The sequence below is a fragment of the Rhinolophus sinicus genome, chromosome 3 (genome assembly GCF_057876585.1).
Source record: "Rhinolophus sinicus isolate RSI-liver-muscle chromosome 3, RSI-T2T, whole genome shotgun sequence".
Lineage (NCBI taxonomy): Eukaryota > Metazoa > Chordata > Mammalia > Chiroptera > Rhinolophidae > Rhinolophus > Rhinolophus sinicus.
Genome location: NC_142503.1, coordinates 153,905,860 through 153,930,597, shown reverse-complemented (window position 1 = coordinate 153,930,597; position 24,738 = coordinate 153,905,860). Strand labels below are relative to the sequence as shown.

Below are 24,738 nucleotides of genomic sequence, written 5' to 3'. Positions count from 1 at the left end.
CAACACACATCAGCATGGAATACATATGCAGACAGAGTATATGAATATCCTCATAATTTTCAACTTCCACTTAATTATCAAGTTTCATATATATAGCACTTAAATGTCCTAAAAATTTTCAGTTACCAATAAAAATGTCTTCCAATATTGGGACTGAAACTTTTTATATCTAAAAGTAATTTTGTGCAGCTCACATTTTTCTTTTGAACTTCTACATCTTTTTAAACGGTGTATATCTTTTTGTCCAACAGATTAAGAACCATTTCTCTATTGCATTCATCGTCTACAAATCTGTTAAGAATGTTAAGCTATTGGAGCGCATAGGAGTAGCAAGACCTGAAGAGGAGTTCCATGTTCCTTTAGATTCATATAGGTAGATATTTCCTTGAATATATTAAACTTTAAAAGATTCATAATATATATTTTTAATTCTATGAATTGAGGATTTATATTCCAGAAGACAACCTCATATTTTTATTATCTAAATACCTATAAAACTCAGCTTTAAGATATGTATGTAGTTATAGAGAAATTTATTTATATTATCATTGAATTTACTAGATGAAAATTTGTATATTTGATGTTTTATTTTTATTAAGATTGTCTTTGTATTTGAAATGACTTTTTTTTTTAAGTTGTCATTATTTACAGGATGTTTTTTGTTGTTTTTTTTCTCCCAGAAAGTTCCTCCATCTGGTAGCATTGTAACTTTTCACAAGTTTTTTTAACCTTTCTTAGCCCTGGTTTTCTCATCTGTAAAAATAAGGATAATAGTACTTACTTATAGAGTTATCAAGAAGATTTAATGAGATTTTTTTTCTTAAGTTCTCAATAAAAACTATTTTCCCCACTTTGTTTTCTTTTTTTGTAGATGTCAATTGTTTATTCAGCCAGCTGGTATCTTGGAGAACCAGTACAAAGAATCCACCACTTACATTTCCTGGAAGGAAGAACTTCACAGGAGCAGGGAAGTCAGATGCATGCTGCAGTGTCCATCAGTAGAAGTCAACTTCTTACCTCTCTTAGTCAATACAGTTGCTCTGCCTGATGAATTAAGCTACATATGTACACATGGGGAAGACTGGGATCCCGCTTACATTATTCATCTTTATCCTACCCTCACTTTGCGGAATCTTCTCCCATATTCCCTAAGATATTTACTTGAGGTATGTCTCTTGCATGTTGTTTGATTGTTATTATTGCAAGGTGTGAATTCTAGTTTTTTAATGGTAGTTGAAGTCAGTGTTTTATGTGGCGTACTTGTGATGCTTTAATAGTGTTCATAACAGCAAACACTGGTATAACATCTGTTATTTGCTAGCCATTATACTATGTGCTGTACATGCATTAACACATTTAATCCTTATAATACCTACTGAAATAGGTACTATTATTAGACCCATTTTATAGAGAGGCAACTGAGTCACAGAGGGGATAAGTGACAGGCCCAAGATCCCACAGCTAATAAGTTGTATAGCTGGAATTTGAACAGAGGCAGTTTGGTTCCTTGTTCTCTACCACCCAACTCTTCTGTATCTGCTATGAATTGAGAACCATAATAATCTCTTCATTTTATTTTGAATATTTTTTTATTTCTAAATTACAGTTGACATACAAATTATTTTAGGTGTACAACATAGTGATTAGACATTTACATAGCTTACAAATTAATCACCCCAATAAATCTAGTGCCCATCTGACACCATACAGAGTTATTACAATATTATTGACAATAATTAAGTAAAATTCCATTAGCTAAAGGACATAAAAAAGCCAGTGAGAAAAGTTTCATCTTAACTTATTCTAAAGTTAATTTTAAAGTTATATTTATGATTATTTGTTCCAAATTTCTCTTTAACTTTAAAATAATTACTGTCCAGTTTAAGAAATAATAGGGAATGAGCCAAACCTGATTTTTGGAGACTAAAATTAATTAAATGAACTAAGTAGTATTGATATAAGAGAGGATTTCAGTAAAAGCCTAATTTATTATGTTATTATTCATTTTAAAAATAGTCCCACCTTACCTAGATAGCTTGTCAGAATAGTTTGATATCACTTTCCTTATTCTATTTATATGGGAACCATTAAGCTTAGTGTGTGAATAGAGGAGGAAGCTGAAGCCCAGGCAGGTAAATGGCCATTTAATGGCATAGCTTTTAATGGACAAATAGCCAGGGTTCCTAAGTCTAGCTTTTGATGCTTGGCACAGATCTGATTTTTTTCTCAAAACGTATGGCTATTCGCCTACTTAGAGCCATTGGCCTATGAATGGCCAAGAGACAATTTCCGCTTTTGGCTATGATGTAGTGTTTTCTTTTTAGTCCTTAGGGATTATTAGATACTCATACTATGTAAACATGGTACTTTATTGAAGACTTACCGGTTAATCTGAATCTGGTAGGTTATTTAATATATGTATAAAATACGATGTTGCAATTGCAAAGGTTTTTAATAAATTGTTAAGCAAATTTAATTTTTGTTTGTTTGTTTTTAGGGAACAGCAGAAACACACGAGCTAGCAGAAGGCAGTGCTGCCGATGTCCTACATTCGAGAATCAGTGGAGAAATAATAGAATTAGTTCTGGTGAAATATCAGGGCAAAAACTGGAGTGGACATTTCCGTATATGTAATACCCTTCCCGAATTCTTTCTTGTGTGTTTTTCTTCTGACTCCACGGAAGTGATGACGGTCGACCTGTCAATACATGTCAGACGAATTGGCAGTCGGATGGTGCTATCTATCTTTAGTCCCTACTGGCTAATCAACAAGACTTCTCGGGTTCTCCAGTACCGTTCAGAAGATATTCATGTGAAACATCCAGCTGATTTCAGGGATATTATTTTATTCTCTTTCAAGAAGAAGAACATTTTTAGTAAAAATAAGGTGTGTTTTTGTTGATACAACAAGTTAAAATAGATAAATTCCTAATTCAGAAACTAGAGAGTCATTAGCCTTCCCTAGAACTGTGCTTACCCATTTGCTAGGTGCCATTGATATGAATTAGGTTCAAGGAGACTTTTAAGGAATATATAATCTAGTGAGATGTTAGGAACTAACAACAATAGTCTCCTAAGGCTGAGTTAGTTACCCTGTTCTCTAGTGCCCCTAGAATTACTTCTGTTCTTGAAGTAGTATTGGGTAGAAAGCTTGATTTTAGGTAGTTCTCCAGTGATGAAATGGCATTTGAAATGACAGAACAGTTGAATTTGGTGTATTTTAACTGAGCCCTTCTGTGCATGAAGCACTAAGCCAGGCCTTTGAGAGAGAAACCTAATGCCTAAGCCTGGTCCATTATGCACTGGTCCCTTTTTTCCTTTTCTGACTCATATCTTGGTTTTGCTTATTACACACTTCCCAAATGCTTACCTCTAGGCCTTTGTAGATGTCCCCTCTGCTTAGAATGCCTCTTTTATGCTTTCCCTGTCTGCCTGATCTTTTCTAGTTATCTGCTCTTCATCCTTTGCATTCTGCTCAGGTCTGACGTGTGTGAAGGATTTTCTGACCTTCTAAAGTGTAGCTTGGTTTCCCATCCATTTTCTCTTAAAGCAGTGGTGGTCAGATTTTAGTGTGCATTAGAATCACCTAGAAGGCTTTTAAAACAGATTACTGAGTCGTGCCCCCATAGTTTGATTCAATAGATCTGAGTAGGGTCTAATAATTGCGTTTCTGATAGATTCCCAAGTGATGCTGATGTTGCTGGTTCAGGGACCACACTTTGAAAACCACTGTCTTAGAGTGTTGATTAATACACTATGTTATTGTAGTTACCTGTTTATGTATCTGACATCCGGTTGTCATCAGGTTTTTCTATAATTTAGTTGGGTGGATAGAGTTTAATACAGGAGCACAGTTAGGTCTCTGCTATAAAACTATCTAAATCCCATAGCCAAAAGTAAACTTTTTACGCTCTCACTTTGATAGCATTTTGTGCCTTTTGTATGGCTCTTAACACATGGAGTCTTGCATCATAATTGTTATGTATTTCCCATCTCCCGGTTTGGTTGGCAGCTTATTGAATATATGAACTGTATTCTGGTGTCTTCCATTGTGCCTATCACAGTGCCTTTCATGTAGTGTTTGCTGAATAATGTTAGAGGCATAAATTCTCTGTGTGCTAAAACTTAATTTCTTAGCTCTATATCGTACGACTGATACTGGAAAATATCATTTTACATTATAATTCTTTTTAAAGCAAGAGAGTGTCTCATTGGTATAAATCTTTAAATTCACTATACTCATTGCATAGGTGAATAAGAAAGTTAGAAGTGTGCTTTTATTGTATTGGCCCATAGAGTTTTTGTGGTTCTGTTACCATTTTCAATATGGCTCTGATTAAATTTTTCTGTGTCCCATGATGGTAAATAAATTTCTAGTGGTCTAGCAACTTTCCATCAAATAAAATTAAAATAGTCTTTTAGGTTTATTATATGATAATATGTGTTCTCTGGTGTAGGTACAATTAAAAATTTCAACTAGTGCCTGGTCCAGTAGTTTTTCATTGGATACAGTGGGAAGTTATGGGTGTGTGAAGTGCCCTGCCAACAATATGGAATACCTGGTAAGATTCTGCTTGCTTATTTACCTTTGACTTTATTCACATTTTCTTTAGTAAACCAGCTGGATTAAGGTGTACAGAAATTTGAATTCAAAGTATTATGTGAAAAACTGTTTTCTTTACAAATTTCTATGGCCACTAGTATCAAAGCAAAACCAGAATTTGTCAAAGTTCAAGACCGTGAGTTGAATTCATCCAAGTAAGCAACTTGGTAAATATTCAACAGATGCTGGAATTCTCGTTTTATAGCAACCCCTGCTAAACATTTCTTAAATCTTAAATTTGACTGAAAATTTGAACAGTCTGATGCCAGTTGACCTGTTTTAATACCACTTTGAAATTTTTATCTAGTTTTATTCACAGTAGAGATAAAAAAGCAGCAAAACCTGAGCCATGACACTAATTATAAAAGAACTCATATTTGGAATGTTAAAAAGTAAAGAATATAAAACTGTTATTACAAGTCATCATTAGTTAAATTACCAATGGATATTTCTTGAATTGATTTTTGATGGAGCCAAACTCAGAAACCAAAGTTTTTCTTCTTAGTGAGAAGATAATCATTAGTTGAGTATGCTTAATAGGAGTCACTTTATTTAGGAAGTCTTACTTTAAAATATTTTAAGAGGTCACTGTGTGAATGTGTGTGTGTGTGTGTTTCCAAGAAGCTGTATAAAGTATTGGGAAATGATAAACTTTCCTTCCCACAGGTTGGTGTTAGCATCAAAATGAGCAGTTTTAATCTTACACGAATAGTTACTCTGACTCCCTTTTGTACCATTGCAAACAAGTCATCATTCGAACTAGAAGTTGGTGAAATTGCATCTGATGGCTCAATGCCAACTAATAAGTGGAACTATATTGCTTCTTCAGAGGTAAAATTTTTCTTTAATATAACTGGATCCTAAAATAAATATAGACATATCAATAAGAATTGTATATACCTCCTTGTCATACTCACTTTGCTACCATATTTGTGTTAAAATATGACAGCCAACGTTGAAAGGTATTTTTCACACTGTAATTATATGTTAAAGAAAGAAGAAAATTGTTGATAAGATATGTCCTATGAAAAGTACATAAGTAATGTACTATCTATTGTTTCAATAGTCAAGATAAAGTCTTCATATTTAAGAAGTATATAATCTTGTTGGAGAGCTTAGGACACTTACAAATTAACACATGGAGAAAAAGATAATATATGCTAAGTTGCAGATGATTGTAGAATTTCTGAATAGATGAGCTGAAAGTCACCTTAAAAATTACTTAAAATCAACTCCCTTACTTTACAGAGAAGGATATAGATACTTTTCTAAGGTTAGTAAAATCATTGGAAGTTGAGATCATTGTGGTCTAGATCAGAGTGGAACGTTTCATAGAAGAGGTGAGATTTGAAGTAAATTTTGCTCAATAAGATTTGAGGAGGTGAAGAGAATGAGGGAAAGAGTGAGAGAGAGGACAGGTACAAAGGCAAGCATTAGTGCTTGAACTTGCCTGCGGTTTGAACCAAACCAGCTGACCATAAGAATAGAACCATTCTTCTGTACATCTCAAAAAAAAATTGATTCTAAAGTTATTTTTAAACATACTTAGCAAAAAGCTTAAGAGAAAGGATTCCAATTATAATAGAAACAAATTTAGAGCTCTAAGAGGCATGGGCTTTCCAAGCCACTTAGAATAATCTCCGTAGATTTGGTAAATAAACACTATTATCTTTGGTGTAGTTTTGATAATAGTAGTATTTTTATTCAGAAATAGAATTTACCCAGTATTCTGTAACAGAGAGACATTTTCTATTAGGAACTGAAATCTCAGTTTTATAGAAAACTGAGGCTCAAGGAGGTATATGATCTGATTTAGATAATCAAACAGCTAGGAAGATAGTGTCAGAACTTCCAGCAATGTCTATGGTGTTCTCTCCTCTGCCTTCAGATGATTTTCTGGTTGATCTTGGAAAAGATTCTCTGAAAGAGTTCATAGTGCATTAAGTGATTAAAGTGGGATATGCACAAAGCAAGTGTTACTAAGATTACAGTTCTTAAATATTTAAGATATTTGAGATTTTTTTTATTGTTATGCTGAAATGTAGTATATAAAACTGAAAAGAACAAAGGAACAAGACAAACAAATGAAGAAACAAAAACTCATAGACACAGACAATAATTTAGTGGTTATCAGAGGGTAAGGTGGGAGGTGGGTGGTAGATGAGAGCAAAAGGGATCAAATATTTGAGACATTCTTAATCAATTAGCTCTTCAGTTTCTCATATTGTAATTATTCCGTAGGAAATATAGACTAATATGTCTATGTTCTTCTGATGAAGTGTCTTTGATTTCATAGTCATTATATTGTCAGTAATCTTAATATGAGAGGTACAGGGAATATTTGAAAAACTAAGTAGTAATTGAATCGCGATCAGATTTAGAATTGAAAACTTAATTAGCTACCATCTTATTTATACCACAGTATTGTTTTAAGACTGATATTAACTTTTATATTTTTAGTGCCTTCCATTTTGGCCTGAAAATTTGTCAGGCAAACTGTGCGTGAGAGTGGTGGGCTGTGAAGGATCCTCCAAACCATTCTTTTATAATCGACAAGATAATGGCACTTTATTGAGCCTAGAAGATCTGGTGCGTTTTCATATTTTATAATAAAATGTCTTTGATTTTTAAAATTCGCTTTAAAATGTGTTATTAAAGTATACCATAAAATCTAATTATTTGAAGATACTATATCACTATATAATGCCAAATATATATATTTGTAAGAGATCAGAGCCAGTGTGCTTTGCAGTAAGAATTTAAGAAAACAAACTTTTTGTATCTACATAGCTGATTGAAATTCCAAATGTTAAGTGCAAGTTAAACCAATTTCCCAAATGTACTTTTTTCCCATTGATAGAATGGAGGTATCTTGGTGGATGTAAACACTGCTGAACATTCAATTGTCATAACCTTCTCTGATTACCATGAGGGATCTGCACCTGCCCTAATAATAAACCACACACCGTGGGACACCCTCACATATAAACAGAGGTATGAAAAAAAGAGTTCATGGAAAAGCTGATATGCTTTTACTGGTTCACAATCCCTTATAGGAAACACTTGAGACTAGAAGTGTTTCATATTCCAAATGTTTTCAGATTTTAGAAAGGTAATATGAAGCACATGCTGTTTATTACCGATACCCTCAGCAGGTTTTGAGACAGTACTCTGTTATCAAACACACTGATATTTCTGCAGCAAAACGTATGAATATTCATACCAATTGGGATAACTAAAAACTATTAATAGTCTTACATCACTTCAGATTTTGCTGCCAAATGACTTTTGACACCAAACTTACAGGAAAATCTTTGAACTTTTGGAGCTTTTTACATTTTAGAATTGCATATAAGGAATTGTGATCCTGTTTGAACATTATTATTCTTTTGTAATCTGATAATTCTCAGTGAACCTCTCCCTATAAATTCATATTTGTGTGTGGGGTTTTTGGTTTGTTTTTTGTTTTGGATTGGGGAAGTAGAAGATTAAATGGGAGGAATTTGAGTAGGTAGTGGTGTTGAATGTATAGTACAGGCTGATAGGAATTTTGTTGGTCTTGTCTCCTTTCATTTGGTTTGGATGATGCCATTATATAATGATATAACAGATAGTTTTAAACCATTACAATATATAATACATGTTTGCAAAGAATTATTATTATAAATCTCCAAAGCATTATTTTACATAAAGTAATTATACATATATAAATAATTATATGTGTATATAAATACAAAATAATGCCTTACAGATTTACCTATTCTTAACTCTTGTGGCTTGAATGCACTGAGAGATAAAAGCACAGAGTGGGATTAAAACCTAATTGAGTTCCTGTGTTGTTTTTTTTTTTAAGTTCTCTGGAAAGTTTTTTGTGTTATATTCTTAAACTTTAATGATCTATTTTAAAATCTCCTGAAAATCTTGTTAAAATGCACATTTTGGTTTAGTAGATTTCAGGTTTAGTAAATTTTAGAATTTTGCATTTCCATCTAGCCCCCGGGTAATGCTGATGCCGCTGGTCCACCGACCACACTTACAGTGGCAACAGCATGGACCCAATTTTTTTTACGCGATTCATATTTATGTATTGCACTTGACTGAAAAGCTTTCGTTTGAGCACTGAGTGAAGTTCTTAAGCTACTATTCACAGTCTTTTTCATAGGTGTACTCTGTCATACCAGTCTGTTTACACTTAATGAATTCCATTGAGGTGATCTTGCCTGCATCAATTTAGAGTGTACTCTAACTTCAGAAAGGGCAATATTCTATTCCCTCAAGCTTTCAAACCATTAGTTTACTGGACATATTAGGGTGTTATTTTTAAGCAGAGTTGTGTTGTATTAACAAAGGCAGTTTCACGAGTTTTTTGAGCCAGTCCTCATCTTGATAAATCACAGCTCTAAGTTTCTCAATGCCAAGATATTTTAATCTTCCATTGGTTGTTTTCAGTGGGTCACAGGAAGAAGTGCAACTGCTGTCCAGACAAGCTCGACTTTTTGCCTGGGCAGATCCTACTGGTACCAGAAAACTTACATGGAGATATGCAGCAAATATTGGGCAACACGATCTGTTAAAGGTATCATTTGATGTGCATGAGTGTTGCATATAAGTAAAGTGAATGGGGAAAAACAATATATTCTGTGCATACTTTATATATACCATTTAATCCTAAATTTTGATTAGATATAGATAAAAGATTACGATTTTGTAAAAAAAAAAAAAGCTATCAGTTAATAGAACTAAAATCAGTGATAAAACAACTTTAAAACAATTGAGAAAATGAAAATAAAGAAAACTGTGCCTTTATAGTAAAAGAAGGAAACCTAAGGAAATAATGTAAGTGGCAATTACTTTTTATTGATTGTGTATCATGTGTTCATGCTTTTCATATATTATCATTAATTGTTATGACTGGAACTTAGAAACTGCTAGTTAGAATTCAAAACCAGGTCTGTCTGACTTTATAGCCCATGGACTTTTTCCACTAAACCGTGCTTCCTGTCAATTATGTCAATAAATGAAAATGGTTTAAATTCTTTTATTAAAGGACAGAAAACACTCAGCTTAATTTTAGTAATAGTATCTAACGATATACTACTTACAAGAAATCTGTCTTAACCAAATTAACACAGAAAGTTATAAGCATGAATAGATAGTAAAGATTTAACAGGCAAACAGATGTATAAAGAAAGCAAAGTTGTTAATTTTAGTTTCTGAACACTCTAATTCAAAGCTAAAACCAGTAAGTAGGATATGATATTATGAAAAAGAAGGCATGATAGCTATAAAGCTTCATGCAATGAATAGCATTGCATCAAAATGTAAAACTTAAAATTCTGGAAGTCAACTGAAACACACTTACTTGATGATATTTTTAACATACCTCGTTTAATTTTTAACAGATCAAATAGATGAAAAATAGATAGACTTAGAGATTATTTGAATAATAACTAAGATTGAACCAACATACATATCAAATGTTTTCATTTACAAAGAGAGAATTCGTCTTCTTAATAGGTACCTCTGAAACATTTACAAAATTTGATGGCATATTAGAGTAAAAAAAAAATTGGATAGGCTACTTTGACATAGCAATAGATAAATTTTAAACAACAGCATAACTATTCCTATACTCTTGGTAACACCATTTATTTGTTTTTGTGGTTTTATTCCAAGAAAGCATGAGATGAAAAGCACATGCTTTTCAAAAGTAGGTACTTGTACTGTTTGTTGAAATGAACTGTGGTTATATTTACGTTAAGCTCAGAATGAAGGGAATCATTTTTTCTCTGAAAACACTGACCAAATAAAGTCATATATACACACACACACACACACACACACACACACATATAATTTTTTTGGGAACAGTGTGTTTCTTGAGGGCTCATCAGCTCCAAGTCATTGTCCTTCAGTCTAGTTGTGGAAGGCACAGCTCAGCTCCAAGTCAGTCGCCATTTTCAATCTTTAGTTGCAGGGGGTGCAGGCCACCATCCCATGCAGGGATTGAACTGGCAACCTTGTCGTTGAGAGCTCACGCTCTAACCAACTGAGCCATCCAGCAGTCCATACGGAAACTCAGTGGCAGCTCGTTGTCTTCTGTCTAGCTGTGGAGGGTGTAGCTCACTGGCCCATGTGGGAATCGAACCTGCAGCCCTGTTGTTCAGAGCTCACGCTGTGACCAACTGAGCCATCTGGCTGCTCAAACCTCATATTTTTAAGTGCTATAGACCTTCTGCCAAGAAGCTGAAACTTAGTGAAACTTAGTACAAATTGATCGTCATATTTTGACTATTTAACAGTGTGATTTATATAAATATTTTCAATGCTACAAAATACTAAAACATAAAAATAAATTAGGTTAGTTTTATCTGACGTTACTTTTCTCAAAAGCTTCTGAACCATTCTGTTGTCCATCTTGGAGACAAGTAAGTATCATATAAGCATTGGTGCCATTGAAGGATATTCTTATTTCCTCTAAGTGCCTTTTGAGCACTAACTAGGTAACTCAAGCTAAGGTATAAAACAAATTATGTGCTGTCAATCATTATTACTGTTTGAAAAAAATTGGTGAGATGTTTGAAATAGATTATAACTTTATGTCATTTTGATGGTTAGAATTTTCCAATTTATAGTCATGCCTTTTAAACTTTTCTAAACTTTCTCAGTTACTGTAATTCAGCTTTATGTAATAAAAACTTACTCTTTGTTGGTTTAATATATAGTCTCTCTTTTCCCTAGGATGAATGTGGACAGTTTCCATATGATGCAAATATCCAGATACACTGGGTGTCTTTCCTGGATGGGCGCCAGAGAGTTTTGCTTTTCACTGATGATGTTGCCTTGGTTTCCAAAGCACTGCAGGCAGAAGAAATGGAGCAGGCTGATCATGAAATAACCTTTTCTCTTCACAGTCTTGGGCTTTCACTGGTTAACAATGAAAAGAAGCAGGAAATTTCATACATTGGGATAACCAGGTATGGAAGAAGGAAGATAAGGTATCAGAAATCTTTAAAAGACACTGAGTTCATAATATTGGATTTTATGAGAGTAAACAGATGCCTGTTCTGAATTTGATACACCGTACAATCTTGCAGGAAAACTTTACTGAACAGTTGCTTTCACTGCTAGTGAAAAACCCGTAGGATAGAAAGATGACTAAAAAAATGTCTTTGCCCTTACAATACTCATCATCAGTTGATGGGGAAGAAAGAGATTTGCTTCTTTCTTTGTTGTTTGTATGTATTTTTATAAATGAATTATAAACACGGAGAAATGCTATTATATAAAGACGTATACATACATGCAGTAGAAATACAGAGGTAGAAGCAACTAACTTGTTTTGTGCAGTAGAGGCTGGAGAAACTGGCATAGGTCAGGAAAAGCCAACAACAGTGGTTCTGATAAATTGAAAAAGATTCATAGAGGAGGCAGTATTTGACATGGGTACATAATCATTAAGTGGGTGGTTATTTAGAACTTTTTAATAGTGACGGGACCAGTGATTTTCTCTAGTTCTGCTTATATCTGTATAAGAAAAATGTTTAAATTTATTTATTTTGTTTTTTTTCAATCACACTAACTTTGGTAAAACACTCTTTTTTGGAGTCTGATGGGTAGAATGGTTAACATGTGACCATGTATAACCAGCATAGGATCTATCGATAATTGTGTGTTTAGTGAAGTAAAAAATTAAGTAAATAAAGAGATCATGTATGTAATGTACTTTGCACAACACATAACAGGTTAAGAGTTCAAGAAATGGTATTACACATAGCATTAATATAATATTAATACATTTATGTATATATGAGTAATATATTCTCTTGGTTTTTCATTTCCATATTGTATAGTGTTTTAAACTAAATATGAAAGTCATTTTAAAGTCATATAAATCCGGTTTCTCTAATCTCTTGTTCTTTTCTATAACTAATTTTTATTTTAATATTATATATGCTGCTACAGTATTTTGTCAGATTGGCTTTTATTTATAAGGACATCTTAAAACTTCGTCTAAAAGAATTTGCCTTTTTTCTGACACACTACACATTCAGTTAGGATGTGTACTGAGGAAAAGTCAGTTATATAGTTTTTTAAACTATACTTAGTTTTTTGAGCAGTTTTAGGTTTATAGAAAAACAGTGTAAAATACACAGTTCCCATATATACTCCCCGTCCCCCAGGTTTCGTCTGTTATTAATATCTTGGGATAGTGGGTACAGTATGTTACTATTGATGAACTAATATTGATACATTATTATCTAAAGTCCCTTGTTTATGTTGTTTATGTTAGAATTTCTCTTTGTGTTGTAAATTGTATGGGTTTTGACAAATGTATAATAACATGTATCCTCCATTACAGTACCATATAGAATAGTTTCACTGCCCTAAAAATCACCTGTGTTCCACCTATTCATTCCTCTTCACTTCCCCTGAACTCTTGAAAACCACTGTTCTTTTTACTGTCTCCAAAGTTTTACCTTTTCTGAAATGTCGTGTCATTGGAATTGTACAGTTTGTAGCCTTTTCAAATAGGCTTCTTTCACTTAGCAATATTCTTTTAAGGTTCCTCATGTCTTTTTGTGGCTCGATAACTATTTTTATCACTGAATAATATTTCATATCTGGATTACGGTAGTTTATCCATTTACCGATTGAAATACATCTTGGTTGCTTTCATGTTTTGGCAATTGTGAAAAAAGCTACTATAAACATTCATATGCAGGTTTTGGTGTAGACAAAAGTTTTGAAATCTTTGGGTAAATATCAAGGAACATGATTGCTAGATTGTATTATGTAAGAGTATGTTTAGTTTTATAAGTGCCAAAATGGCTTCAAAAATGGCTGCACCATTTTGCATTCCCACCAGGAATGAATGAGAGTTCCTCTAGCTCCACATCTTTGCCAACATTTGGTGTTTTGTGTTTTAGATTTTGGCTTTTCTTATAGGCGTGTGGTGGTATCTCGTTGTTTTGGTGTGCAGTTCCCTAATTACTTATGATATTGGGTATCTTCATATGCTGGATTGCCATCTGAATATTTTCTTTGATGAAATTCAGGTTTTTGCCCAGTTTTAAATTTTACAGTTTTTTATTGTTGAATTTTAACAGTTCTTTATATAGTTTGGATAATAGTCTTGTATGAGATATGTATTTTGCTAATATTTCCTCCCAGTCTGTGGCTTGCCTTCTCATTCTTTTAACAGTGTCTTTCATAGAGAAGTTTTTAATTTTAATGTAGTCCAATATCATTTTTTTTCTTTCATAGATTGTGCTTTTGGTGGTGCATCTTAAAAGTCATTGCCAAACTCAAAGTCAGAGTTTTAACTATGTTATCTTCTAGGAATATTATAGTTTTGTGTTTGATATTTACATCTGTAATCCATTTTGAGTTAACTTTTGTGAATTGTGTAAGCTCTGTCTAGATTCATTTTGTTTTTGTGTATGAGTGTCCAGTTGTTCCATCACCATTTGTTGAAAAGACTGTCCTTTCTTAATTGAATGGCCTTTGCTCCTTTTCAAAGATCAGTTGACTATTTGTTTGGTTCTACTTCTGGGATTTCAGTCCTGTTCTCTTGATCCATGTCTGTTCTTTCACCAGTTCCACACTGTCTTGACTGCTGTAGTTTTATAGTAATCTTGAAGTCAGGTAATGTCAGTCCTCCAGGTTTTTTCTTCTCCTTCAATATTGTATTGGCTCTTTTGAGTCTTTTGTCTTTCCATATAAACTTTAGAATCAGTTTGTCGATAGTCACAAAATAATTAGCTGAGATTTTGATTGGAATTGCATCAAATCTACAGATCAATCTGCAAAAAACTGGTATCTTGACGATATTAAGTCTTCATATCCATGTATATGAATTTTTCTATTTATTTAGATCTTTGATCTCTTTCAGCAGACTTTTATACTTTTCCTCGTATAGATTTTATACAAATTTGTTAGATTTTGTTTATACCTAAGTATTTCACTTCTTTGATGCTGATGTAAATGTTACTGTGTTTTTAATTTAAATTACAGTTGTTGTTCGTTGCTGGTATATAAGAAAACAATTGACTTTTGTATATGATGTATCTTGAAACTTACTAGTTGCAGGAGTTTTTTTGGTGGATTCTTTGGGATTTTCTACATAGACATCCGTGTCATCTGGCAACAAAGACAGCTTTATTTCTTCCTTCCCAATCTGTGTATCTTTTACTTTATTTTCTTGTCTTATTACATTGTCTAGGATTTCTTGTATAATGTTGAATAGGAGTGGTGAGAGTGGACATTCGTGCTTTGTTCTTAACGCAAAAACATTTAGTTTCTCATCATTAAGTATGATGTTAACTGTAGGTTTTTTGAAGGTGTTCTTTATCAAGTTAAAGAAGTTCACTTCTCTTCCTAGTTTGCCGCAGAGTTTTAATCATGAATTGGTGTTGGATTTATATAATTTATAGTAGATATTTTATTCATTACCTTCATTAACTAGTGCCTCCTAAACACATTACAGTGGTACCTCGGTTTTCAAGTGTAATCCATTCTGGAAGACGATCTGAGTTCTGAAACGTTCAAAAACCAAGGCATAGTTTTCCCATAGAAAGTAATGCAAAATGAATTAATTGTTCCAGACTTTTAAAATCAACCCCTAAAACTGCAAATTGAGCATGAATTTTACTATCTAATGATACCATAGATCCATATAATTTACAGCCTTCGTAAACCGAAATGTTTGCAATGGAGACGTTTGAAAACCGAGGTACCGTTGTATATAGTGAGGACATTGTTAACACTGTCATTGTCTAATTAATAACAAGCTATGTAGTTTTTACTTTATTGTTATGCAAATAGCATAACCAAGAATTAGCAAAATATGGCCCATGAGCCAAATCTCACCCAGTGCCTGTTTTTGTTTAGTCTTGATCTAAGAATGATTTTTTATATTTAATGGTTGCATAAAATCAAGAGAAAAATAAAATTTTGTAAATGTGAAAATTATGTGGAATTCAAAGTTTGTTGCCCCTAAGTAAAGCTTTTTCAGAACACAGCCTTACTTATTTTTTTATATGTCTCGCTGCCTTTGCACTACTGCTCAGAGCACAACTCATAATTGTGATGTAGTTGTAACTTGAGTGTTTGAATTACAACTCAAACATACAGTTAGTTATACAATGGTACCTCTTCATCCAGTTTTGTTTTCATGGTTTTACTTGTGCTCAACCATGGTCTGAAAATGTTAAATGGAAAATTCCAGAAGTAAATAATTTATAAGTTTTAGATTTTGTACCATTTTGAGTAGCGTGATCTCCCACCGTCCTGCTCTGTCTCACTTGGACATGAATCACCCCTTTGTTCAGTGTATCTATGCTGTATATGCTATCCATGTGTTGGTCACTTAGTAACCGTCTCAGTTACCAGATCAGTTGTCGTGGTATCACAGTGATTGTATTCAGATATTCTTTATTTTACTTAATAATGGCTTCAAAGCATAAGAGTGGTGAGGCTGGCAATTCAGATATGCCAAAGAGAAGCTGTAAAGTGCTTTCTTTAAGTAAAAAGGTGAAAGTTCTCAATAAGTAAAGAAAAAAATCGTATGCTGAGGTTGCCAAGCTCTTCGTAAAGAGTGAATCTTCTATCCACCTTTCTGAAGAAGGAAAAAGAAATTGTGCTAGTTTTTGCTGTCACATCTTCAACTGCAAAAGTTACAGCCACAGTGCATAATAAGTGCTTAGTTAAATGGAAAAGGCATTAAATTTGTGGGTGGAAGACATGAACAGAAAATGTGGTCTGTTGTCATTTTTGATTGCAACATGTTGCTCCAGAAAGCATTGAGCCTATATGAAGACTTCAGCAAGGGATCCCCTGAAATGAGTGACAGCAAGCCATTTACTGCAAATAAGGATGGTTACACAGATTCAGGAATAGGTTTGGACTGAAACATACAAAATTTACTGAAGATGCTCTGTCTGCCAAAGAAGAAGCTGCTGCCACATTTCCAGCAGAGTTGAAGTTGGTTAGGGTGTGATACTATCTGTGTTTTCAAGCATCCACTGGGAATCTTGGAATAATTTCCCTGTGGGTAAGGGGGGACTACTGTATTGTAACTTTTATTTATTTTTTAGTACTAATGCCTACTCATCATGTCAAAGCAAGAAGAGAAAAGTAAACTTTGAATATCACTTTTATAAGGCACAGTTATCAAATGAAATGGCAAAGCATTAGTTTATCATGCGATGAGTCTATACCTGTGCTAAAGGAAAACAACATTTCCAAACTAAGCATGCATCACAACATACCTAACTCACATGAAAGCAATGCCCAGAAAAATTAGAAAATTTAAGAGAAAATATCTAATCACCACAGATTTTCTTCAGAAAAATAAAAACAAAACAAAAAACAAGGCTGCAACCAAAGTTGGTTTCTGAGTGAATCATTTGTTAGCCAAGCAAGGAAAACCTCTTACCAATGCTGAGTTCATTGAGTAATGTGTTATTATAATAGGTAAAGAAATGTGTCCAGAGAAAATAAACTTAGGACCATTAGCTTTTGTGAGAACATTTGCTTGAAGAATTGAGGAGCAACATCAATAGTCAATTAAAAAACAAGCCCAGTGATTTTGAGTGGTTTTCCTTGTCTCTTGATGAGTCAACAGATGTTACAAATACTGCTCAGTTGTGTTTTGAGAAGCTAATGCTGAGTGTGAAATGGCTGAAGAATTAGCCTCGATGAATAGTTGACATAGAAAAACTACAGGTGAGACTATTTTCAAACAAGTTAAAGAGGTAATTCATTACAACCTGATGTGGAATTTTCTAAGCTATGCTACAAGTGATGATGGGAAAAATATGTGTGGAACAGAGGACGACTTAGTTGGACAAATTCACAAAGCTTGTGAAAATGTAGCGTTTAAAGCCAATGTAGTTCATTTTATTGTTCATCACCAGGTACTTTGTAGAAAATATTTGAATCGATCATGTGTTATCAAACTCATAGTGTCAATTAGTGAACTTCATTCATTCTTGTGGACTTAACTATCATTAGTTTGGTGAATTTTTGTCAGAAATGCAAGCTGAGTGTCCTGAACTGTCTTACCACACAGTTTGATGGCTTAACAGTGATACTTTCTATTTTATTCTTTTTGAGTTCTGGGCCAAGATTTAAATTTTTCTGAATGAGAAGAATCACCCTCAACCACAATTATTGTAGACTGAGTGGCTTTTGCCACAGAATTGGTAATGAATCTAAAAGAAGACAAATCATCGCTTATATGCAAAATTTACATTGCACTGAAGTCGTTTCGATAACAACTAACATTATTTGAATCAATGTCAGGCTGTTTTATACTTCCTCTGCTGTCCACAGTTGAACAAGAAGTGAGATCTCCATCTTCACACAAGTTTGGAGAGGGTATATTTTATGACTTGCAACTGCAGTCCTAGCAGCATTTTTTCCAACCTCAATGCAAATGCAAAGAAAGTTTCCACATTTCAAAATCTACTTACTTGTGTAATGGAAGCGCTTTTGCCTAATCTTCAGTTGGAAGTGATTGATCTGTAATGTACTGACATGTTTAAAGGCAACTATCAAAAGCAGAATATGAGGTTTGACAATTAAGTTCGCAAACTTGTTGCAATGATGTTGCTAACTTTTTTGATATCAGGGTGATTATTCATTATGAATATGTACTAACTGGACAAACAGTTAACCAAGTTTACTATTTGGAAGTGCTGAAAAGGCTGCATGAAGACATTAGACCTGAACTTTTCAATTCATGGCTCTTGCATCACGACAATGCACCAGCTCACACAGCACTGTCTATGAGGGAGTTTTTAGCCAGTGAACAAATAACTGTGCTGGAACACCCTCCCTACTCACCTGATCTGGCCCCCAGTGACTTCTTTCTTTACCTGAAGCCTAAGGAAATATTGAAAGGAAAACATTTTGATGACATTAAGGACATCAAGGGTAATACGATGTCAGCTCTGGTGGCCATTCCAGAAAAAGAGTTCCAAAATTGCTTTGAAGGGTGGACTAGGTACTGGCGTCGGTGCATAGGTTCCCAAGGGGAGTACTTTGAAGGTAACTATAGTGATATTTAGCAATGAGGTATGTAACACTTTTTCTAGGATGAGTTCGCGAACTTAATTGTCCAACTTCATAATAGAGTAGGAAATAGAATTTTAGACTTTGAATTTTCTAATAGGAAACAATTTTATAAACGTATTTCAAGAATACATATACTCAGTGAAAACAGTATTCCTGTAGATTGATATCCCTTATTTGGCAGTACCAGTCTCTGAAAGCACAGTTTTAAAGATGCTCACTACAGATCATCATGAACAGATGAACATTTGCAATGGATTTTGATAACAGGAAAAACTGACTTTGAGCCCTAATTAAGTAAACTGTTGTCACCCCACAAAAGAAGTGTAAGAAAAAATCTTTTTGTGACTATGTATAGATGGTGATGGATGGACTTACTGTGGTGATAATTGCACAGTATGTACAAATATCTTGTCGTTATGTTGTATACCTGTTTTATGTCAATTATACTTCAATAAAAAACTAAAAAGTAAAAACGTGTATTTTTCTCACTATTAATAGACTTGTGTTGTCAAAAATTGTGTTCAGTTGCTATTTTTATAGTTTGAATTTCATCAATTAAAACATTTGTGAAAGATTTTTTCCTCTCTCTTGTTATTTAAATACGTACATAATAATTTCTGCTTTGTCTCAGCCCAAAGAGCCTAAAATATTTACTATATGGCCCTTACAAAAAAATTTGCCAATTCTTTAATTGAATGTCAACTTACGATAGAAAAACATTTTTCCCTGCCCCTTTTTCTTATTCTTTTTTTTATAACAAAGGTATATTTTGATGTTTAAAAATATGTCTTGTATAATTTTCATAGGAGATTGGGTGTTGCAATAATTTGGAATTCAATGATAGTTCCACAAACCAAAATATGTACTCCTAATTTAATTTTCTTTATGAATTATTTAGTTCTGGTGCTGTTTGGGAGATGAAACCAAAACAGAAATGGAAGCCTTTTAGTCAAAAGCAGATAATCTTACTGGAACAGTCCTATAAGAAATATCAAGTAGCAAAAGAACATGGCTGGATTAAACTTGACAATAATTTTGAGGTATATCATAATTTTTTTGTTTGGTTTTTATATATATATTTTAGTGGTGGTGGTAGTGGTAATATGTAAAGTTTTATTATCTAAATAAATATTTATTATCTAAATTAAACTTATTTGTTAGTAGAATTGGCATGACTGATGTTTATTGGTACATTATTTAGTAATATTAAAATTAAAATTTAATATTACTAAATCATACCGTTGAAGCATGATTTAAATATGTTTCTCTTGCACGTTTTTATAATTCTGTTTACAAGACAGGTAGTTTCATGGAACTTGTTTTGTTTTCAGTAAGATTATGGAGAAATTAAGACTGCTTGAAACTTTTTCTCATGTTTTGAGTGATACTAATATATATAGTATTGCTAAATACAGGCTGTGAAAAATTATATATTGCAATGATGAAAAACCTATAGAAAACTCACTCAATTAAATTCATTAAATGTAAATGATTGTTAGATGTGAGTATATGTCCACAAATAAAGTTGTACTTGACATGGGCCCTTACGATGTTGAAATTGAAAGTCACTTTTTCTCCAAAAAGACCCCAAAAACTTGACTGTAATTTCTACCTTGTTCTGGTTCAGCCATATCATTTTGGTTGCTTTTTGTCTTTAATATCTGCTTGTTGAGTTTATACCAGAAATGCTCCCCACCCCCACACCCATCTCCATAAATGTTGGCTGTGCTGAAATGAAAAAAAAAAAACAATGCTATTAGCGTCAGATATAAATAATGTATCAACTGTTCATTGTTTAACTTTGTTAATACAAAGTTTAAGAATTATCTAAAATTATTTATTGAGGTTTTAAAAAAACGTACAGCATGGCTTATTTTCTTTAAGTACAGTTTATATAATTGAAAAGTTCCCCAATCTTGTTTTCTTAATAACTTTGGTACAAAATAATTATTTTGCTTCAAAGATCTCAACTGTAAGTCTCATTAAGGTAGCTCTTCTGGTGAGACAGAGTTTAAGGTATTCTTTCAAGTAGTGAGTACATGAATATTTAAAATGGACTATACTACTAATACCAGCTCATCACAAAAACATGTGTTTCTTTTCTCCAGGTCAATTTTGATACAGTTCCAATGGAAATGCGCCTTCCTATTCGGTGCCCTATAAAGCGAGATTTTTTATCAGGAATTCAGATTGAATTTAAGCAGTCTCCTCACCAGAGAAGTTTACGGGCCACGTTGTATTGGCTTCAGGTAACATTGTCCTCCTCAATTCAGTAGATATACAGATGGTCCCCGACTTATGATGGTTTGAATTATGCCTTTTGGACTTTATGATGGTGTGAAAGCAATACTCATTCAGTAGGAACCATATTTTGAATTTTGATCTTTTTCGGGCTAGCAGTGTGCTATAGGATGCGCTCTTGTGATGCTGAGCAGCAGCACCAAGACACAGCGCCTGGTCAGTCATTGGATCAGGAGGGTAAACAACTGATACCTGACAGTGTATCATTAAATGCATTTTCAACTTATGAAACGTATCAGGATGTAACCCCATTGCAAGTAAAGGAGCATCTATATCTAATCACTTTGGGAATCTTGGGGATGAATTTTTTTTCTTTTTTTTTTACAGGGTTCTAGCATACACTGTAATTGATGTCTTCCTTTTTTGTTTGTATGTTTATTCCCCTTCTCCCATGCGTCCTTTGGATTTAGCATACTTACTATCCAAGTCCAAAGTCCTTGTGACTGTTGAGACTATTGAATTTGATTAGTTAGCCTGAAAGAGTGTTTTATTGCACTAAAATTGTTATTTTTAAATGATTCTTTGAAGATGTTGTGGGATTCCCAAATAGGATTTTCTTTTGTCATTCTTTATGAGAATGAGCAGGTCTTTATTGGAGGTTGTTTTAGCTGCTTGTTTGCATTCTCCCTCTCTTCCTTTTAACTACTAAATGTTATTCTCCTTTTTTCTTTTTATCTATCCTCTGATTCCATATAGTCTCCTCTTACATTTTATTTAAATTAAAGAAAGTTGAAATCCCATGTGATCTCTAGGTACAAGTACTTCCATTAATAGTATACATGCTGCACAATATTAATGCAATTATGAGGATATTTATTCCTTTATATAGTCTCAGAAACTAAAAATTCAAATTTAAATTATTGTAATCCTGCTGAGTTTGTTTTCTACCTTTTTTCTTTTTTTTCAGATTGATAATCAGTTACCAGGTGCAATGTTCCCTGTTATATTTCATCCCGTGGCCCCTCCAAAATCTATTGCTTTGGATTCAGGTAAAAAACAAAAACCAAAAAATAAGTTGAGATATACCCCATTTATAAAAATTAAGTAAAAATTATTTTGACCTAGTATAAAATTTGATTGCCTTTTTCTTGTTTTTTTTCTTTCTCTTAGAACCCAAACCTTTCATTGATTTGAGTGTTATCACAAGATTTAATGAGTACAGTAAAGTCTTACAGTTCAAGTAAGTAAATATTCCCTTGTCTATCTATCTAAAGGAATTTAAAATGAGAATCTACTTTGAAAACAAATTTTACTCTTTTGAAAGTGACTTTTATATAAAAATTATTTCCACCTGAACATATTAATCCACTTTTGGTCAAGTAATTCTCTATGCTGAGACTATTTGAATAATAGCCTCTACATCATATTTTAAAGTATAAAATTCCTTCAACTGCCTTCTCCCCTTGTAACTCAAATTTGAATATAAAATAGTCAGTGAAATATAAATGATGTAAGTATTTGTGAGGTATGGTTTTTAAAGCAATTGCTGTGGACTTTAAAAATTGGCAATGTATGCTATATCATCTAATTGTGTTTGTCTGTTTTATGACATGATAAATGTGGGACTTGGGACTTTAAATGCTAAGTGTTAATACAGCACTGTTACCTTGAATGAAATCTTCACTTTTATGAAAAAAATCTCAGTCTAAGTAGACTTTGATTTTGTTGACATAACACTAAGAGATGAAGGAACAAGATCTTACTGTGGCTTTTGGCTAAAATCAAAGTTTTAACATAGAAAATTACTAGGTTTGATTTCCCAACCCTTTCCCCACCTTTAAAATTTTGTTTTTCCTCAGGTATTTTATGGTCCTTATTCAGGAAATGGCCTTAAAAGTTGATCAGGGGTTTCTGGGAGCTATAGTTGCACTGTTTACCCCAACAACTGACCCTGAAGCTGAAAGAAAACGGGTAACAGTTTTTATTTCTTGGGAAAATTACAAAATTAAAAAAAATAAGTCATCCATTCTTTAAACTAATTGTAGTAGACAAAAAAAGTAAAATAGAAATTCTTGATTTAATTTTTTTCAGACAAAGTTAATCCAGCAAGATATTGATGCTCTGAACACAGAATTAATGGAGACTTCAATGACTGATATGTCAATTCTTAGTTTCTTTGAACACTTCCATATTTCTCCTGTTAAGGTTTGTTATAATTATTATTTTGAAAATTTGGCAGAATTGTAGAACTTTTAAAGGGTCTGTGTACAAATGTGGGTTTTAATTTGTTGCATCAAATATTTGATGGGAATTTTGTTTGATTAATTGAAATAATTAAGACAATTCTCTGAAACATATGTACAACCATAATTCCCACCGAGAAACCACCAGAGCATGTTCTCTAGTCTTGAATTAATAACCCTTTTATTCAAGGAAGAAGCTGACAAAAGCATTTCTTAATTAAGCAAAGAAGTGCTCACCAACGTTTAATGTTTTGGTGCACTTTGTAACTACTATCATTGTCTAAACAGAAAGCTATAATGGGCGCCCTTACCAGAATGTAAAAACGCTGAAGTAGGTATTATACTGTCGATGTGGTGTTTTTCACCCTTTCAACATTTGATTGTAACTAAGGGAGTGGAAAATTGGATACCTTTCACTTGCCTGATTTTGTACTTTATGAACCCATTTCCTTTTCTCCTTTTATTGTTCTTTTTAGGTTTTATAGGGGAAGGTGACTGCTTAGGAAATTCACAAATGCTATCATCCTTAATGCTCTAAACTTGTGTAATGAGCCAGATTTACAATTAAGCAGCTCTTTAAAATATTGATGATCCTTTACATTCTCAAAAACTGTTTACAACACATTATTTTCATTTGCATTCACCAATTCATTTAGCTAAGTGAGGTATTTTAAATAATTTTAAACTGATACATTAGTTTCGTGGTATCAGACATATTGATAGTGTTAGGTTTAAAACTGATATTTTATGTGGTAAGTTATACACAATTTCTTTTTCATTAAATGAAAATCAGTTATTTATGAGATTGAACAATACCTTCAAATATTTTTGAATGCCTGCTTTCAAAGTTGCTGTGGGAAGTATAAAGTGACTTCATTGAGTTTATAATCTAAGGGGGTATTAAAGATTGATAATTTACTTATTCATGTTTTTAGGCACAAATTATCCCATGAAGTTGAATTATTAAGATCAGGAACCATTGTTATTGTCTTTTTCCATGGTAACTTTGTCCTAGAGAAAGGCAGGATCTCTATTCACTTAAGCTTACCTTTCCTGGATCTGAATATTCTCTTGACTCTGCAAATGGGCAAAAGTCCACATCAAAGAAAAGCCCAACAACCAGGCTTTCCTGACCTTACAAGTTTGCTCTGTTGAGCTCTGTATTAGTTAGGTAAAATGCCTAGGGAAAGGCAGAAAAAGAACGGAGAGTCATCTGCTCTATTTACACAGGTAGAATTACCTTTTGTGTGTGTCTTCGGGCACTGTTGCACTGATGATGATACACCACACAAAGCAGAAGAAGCTAAATGGGAATGTGAAAATCTTGTGTTTAAGTAGTGCGTTGAAGAGGTCTTTGGAAGCTGAAATCCTTATTACTCTTTAAAAAATTTGTTTAGCAACTTGCTAATTGTTGCCATAATTATAATGTTGTTACTTGTTATTATTGTATAATTATAATACAATTATTATTGTTAATTGTTGCCATAAGTTAGTTACCTTAATTGGTTGGAAATAAATGATTACCCGTTATTTTGACAGATAGACTACTTTGATGCCCTTTGACGTGTT

At 33.1% G+C, this 24,738-nt stretch overlaps 1 protein-coding gene across 5 annotated transcripts in view; it reads left to right on the top strand.

The window, feature by feature from the left end:
• VPS13C (vacuolar protein sorting 13 homolog C) overlaps positions 1-24,738 on the top strand; it is a 170,011-nt gene that overhangs the window by 120,653 nt on the left and 24,620 nt on the right. For all 5 annotated transcript variants that reach the window (XR_016020863.1, XM_088797257.1, XM_088797256.1 and 2 more), the window contains 15 exons: positions 252-373; positions 872-1,166; positions 2,498-2,887; positions 4,458-4,562; positions 5,270-5,434; positions 7,064-7,192; positions 7,464-7,597; positions 9,053-9,179; positions 11,345-11,580; positions 19,584-19,725; positions 20,794-20,934; positions 21,894-21,975; positions 22,097-22,166; positions 22,786-22,897; positions 23,018-23,131. Coding sequence is in view for 4 of the 5 variants with exons in the window: in XM_088797257.1 (XP_088653383.1) it covers positions 252-373; positions 872-1,166; positions 2,498-2,887; positions 4,458-4,562; positions 5,270-5,434; positions 7,064-7,192; positions 7,464-7,597; positions 9,053-9,179; positions 11,345-11,580; positions 19,584-19,725; positions 20,794-20,934; positions 21,894-21,975; positions 22,097-22,166; positions 22,786-22,897; positions 23,018-23,131 (2,364 nt within the window). In the remaining variant the exon portion in view is untranslated. The remainder of the gene's footprint in view (positions 1-251; positions 374-871; positions 1,167-2,497; positions 2,888-4,457; positions 4,563-5,269; positions 5,435-7,063; positions 7,193-7,463; positions 7,598-9,052; positions 9,180-11,344; positions 11,581-19,583; positions 19,726-20,793; positions 20,935-21,893; positions 21,976-22,096; positions 22,167-22,785; positions 22,898-23,017; positions 23,132-24,738) is intronic.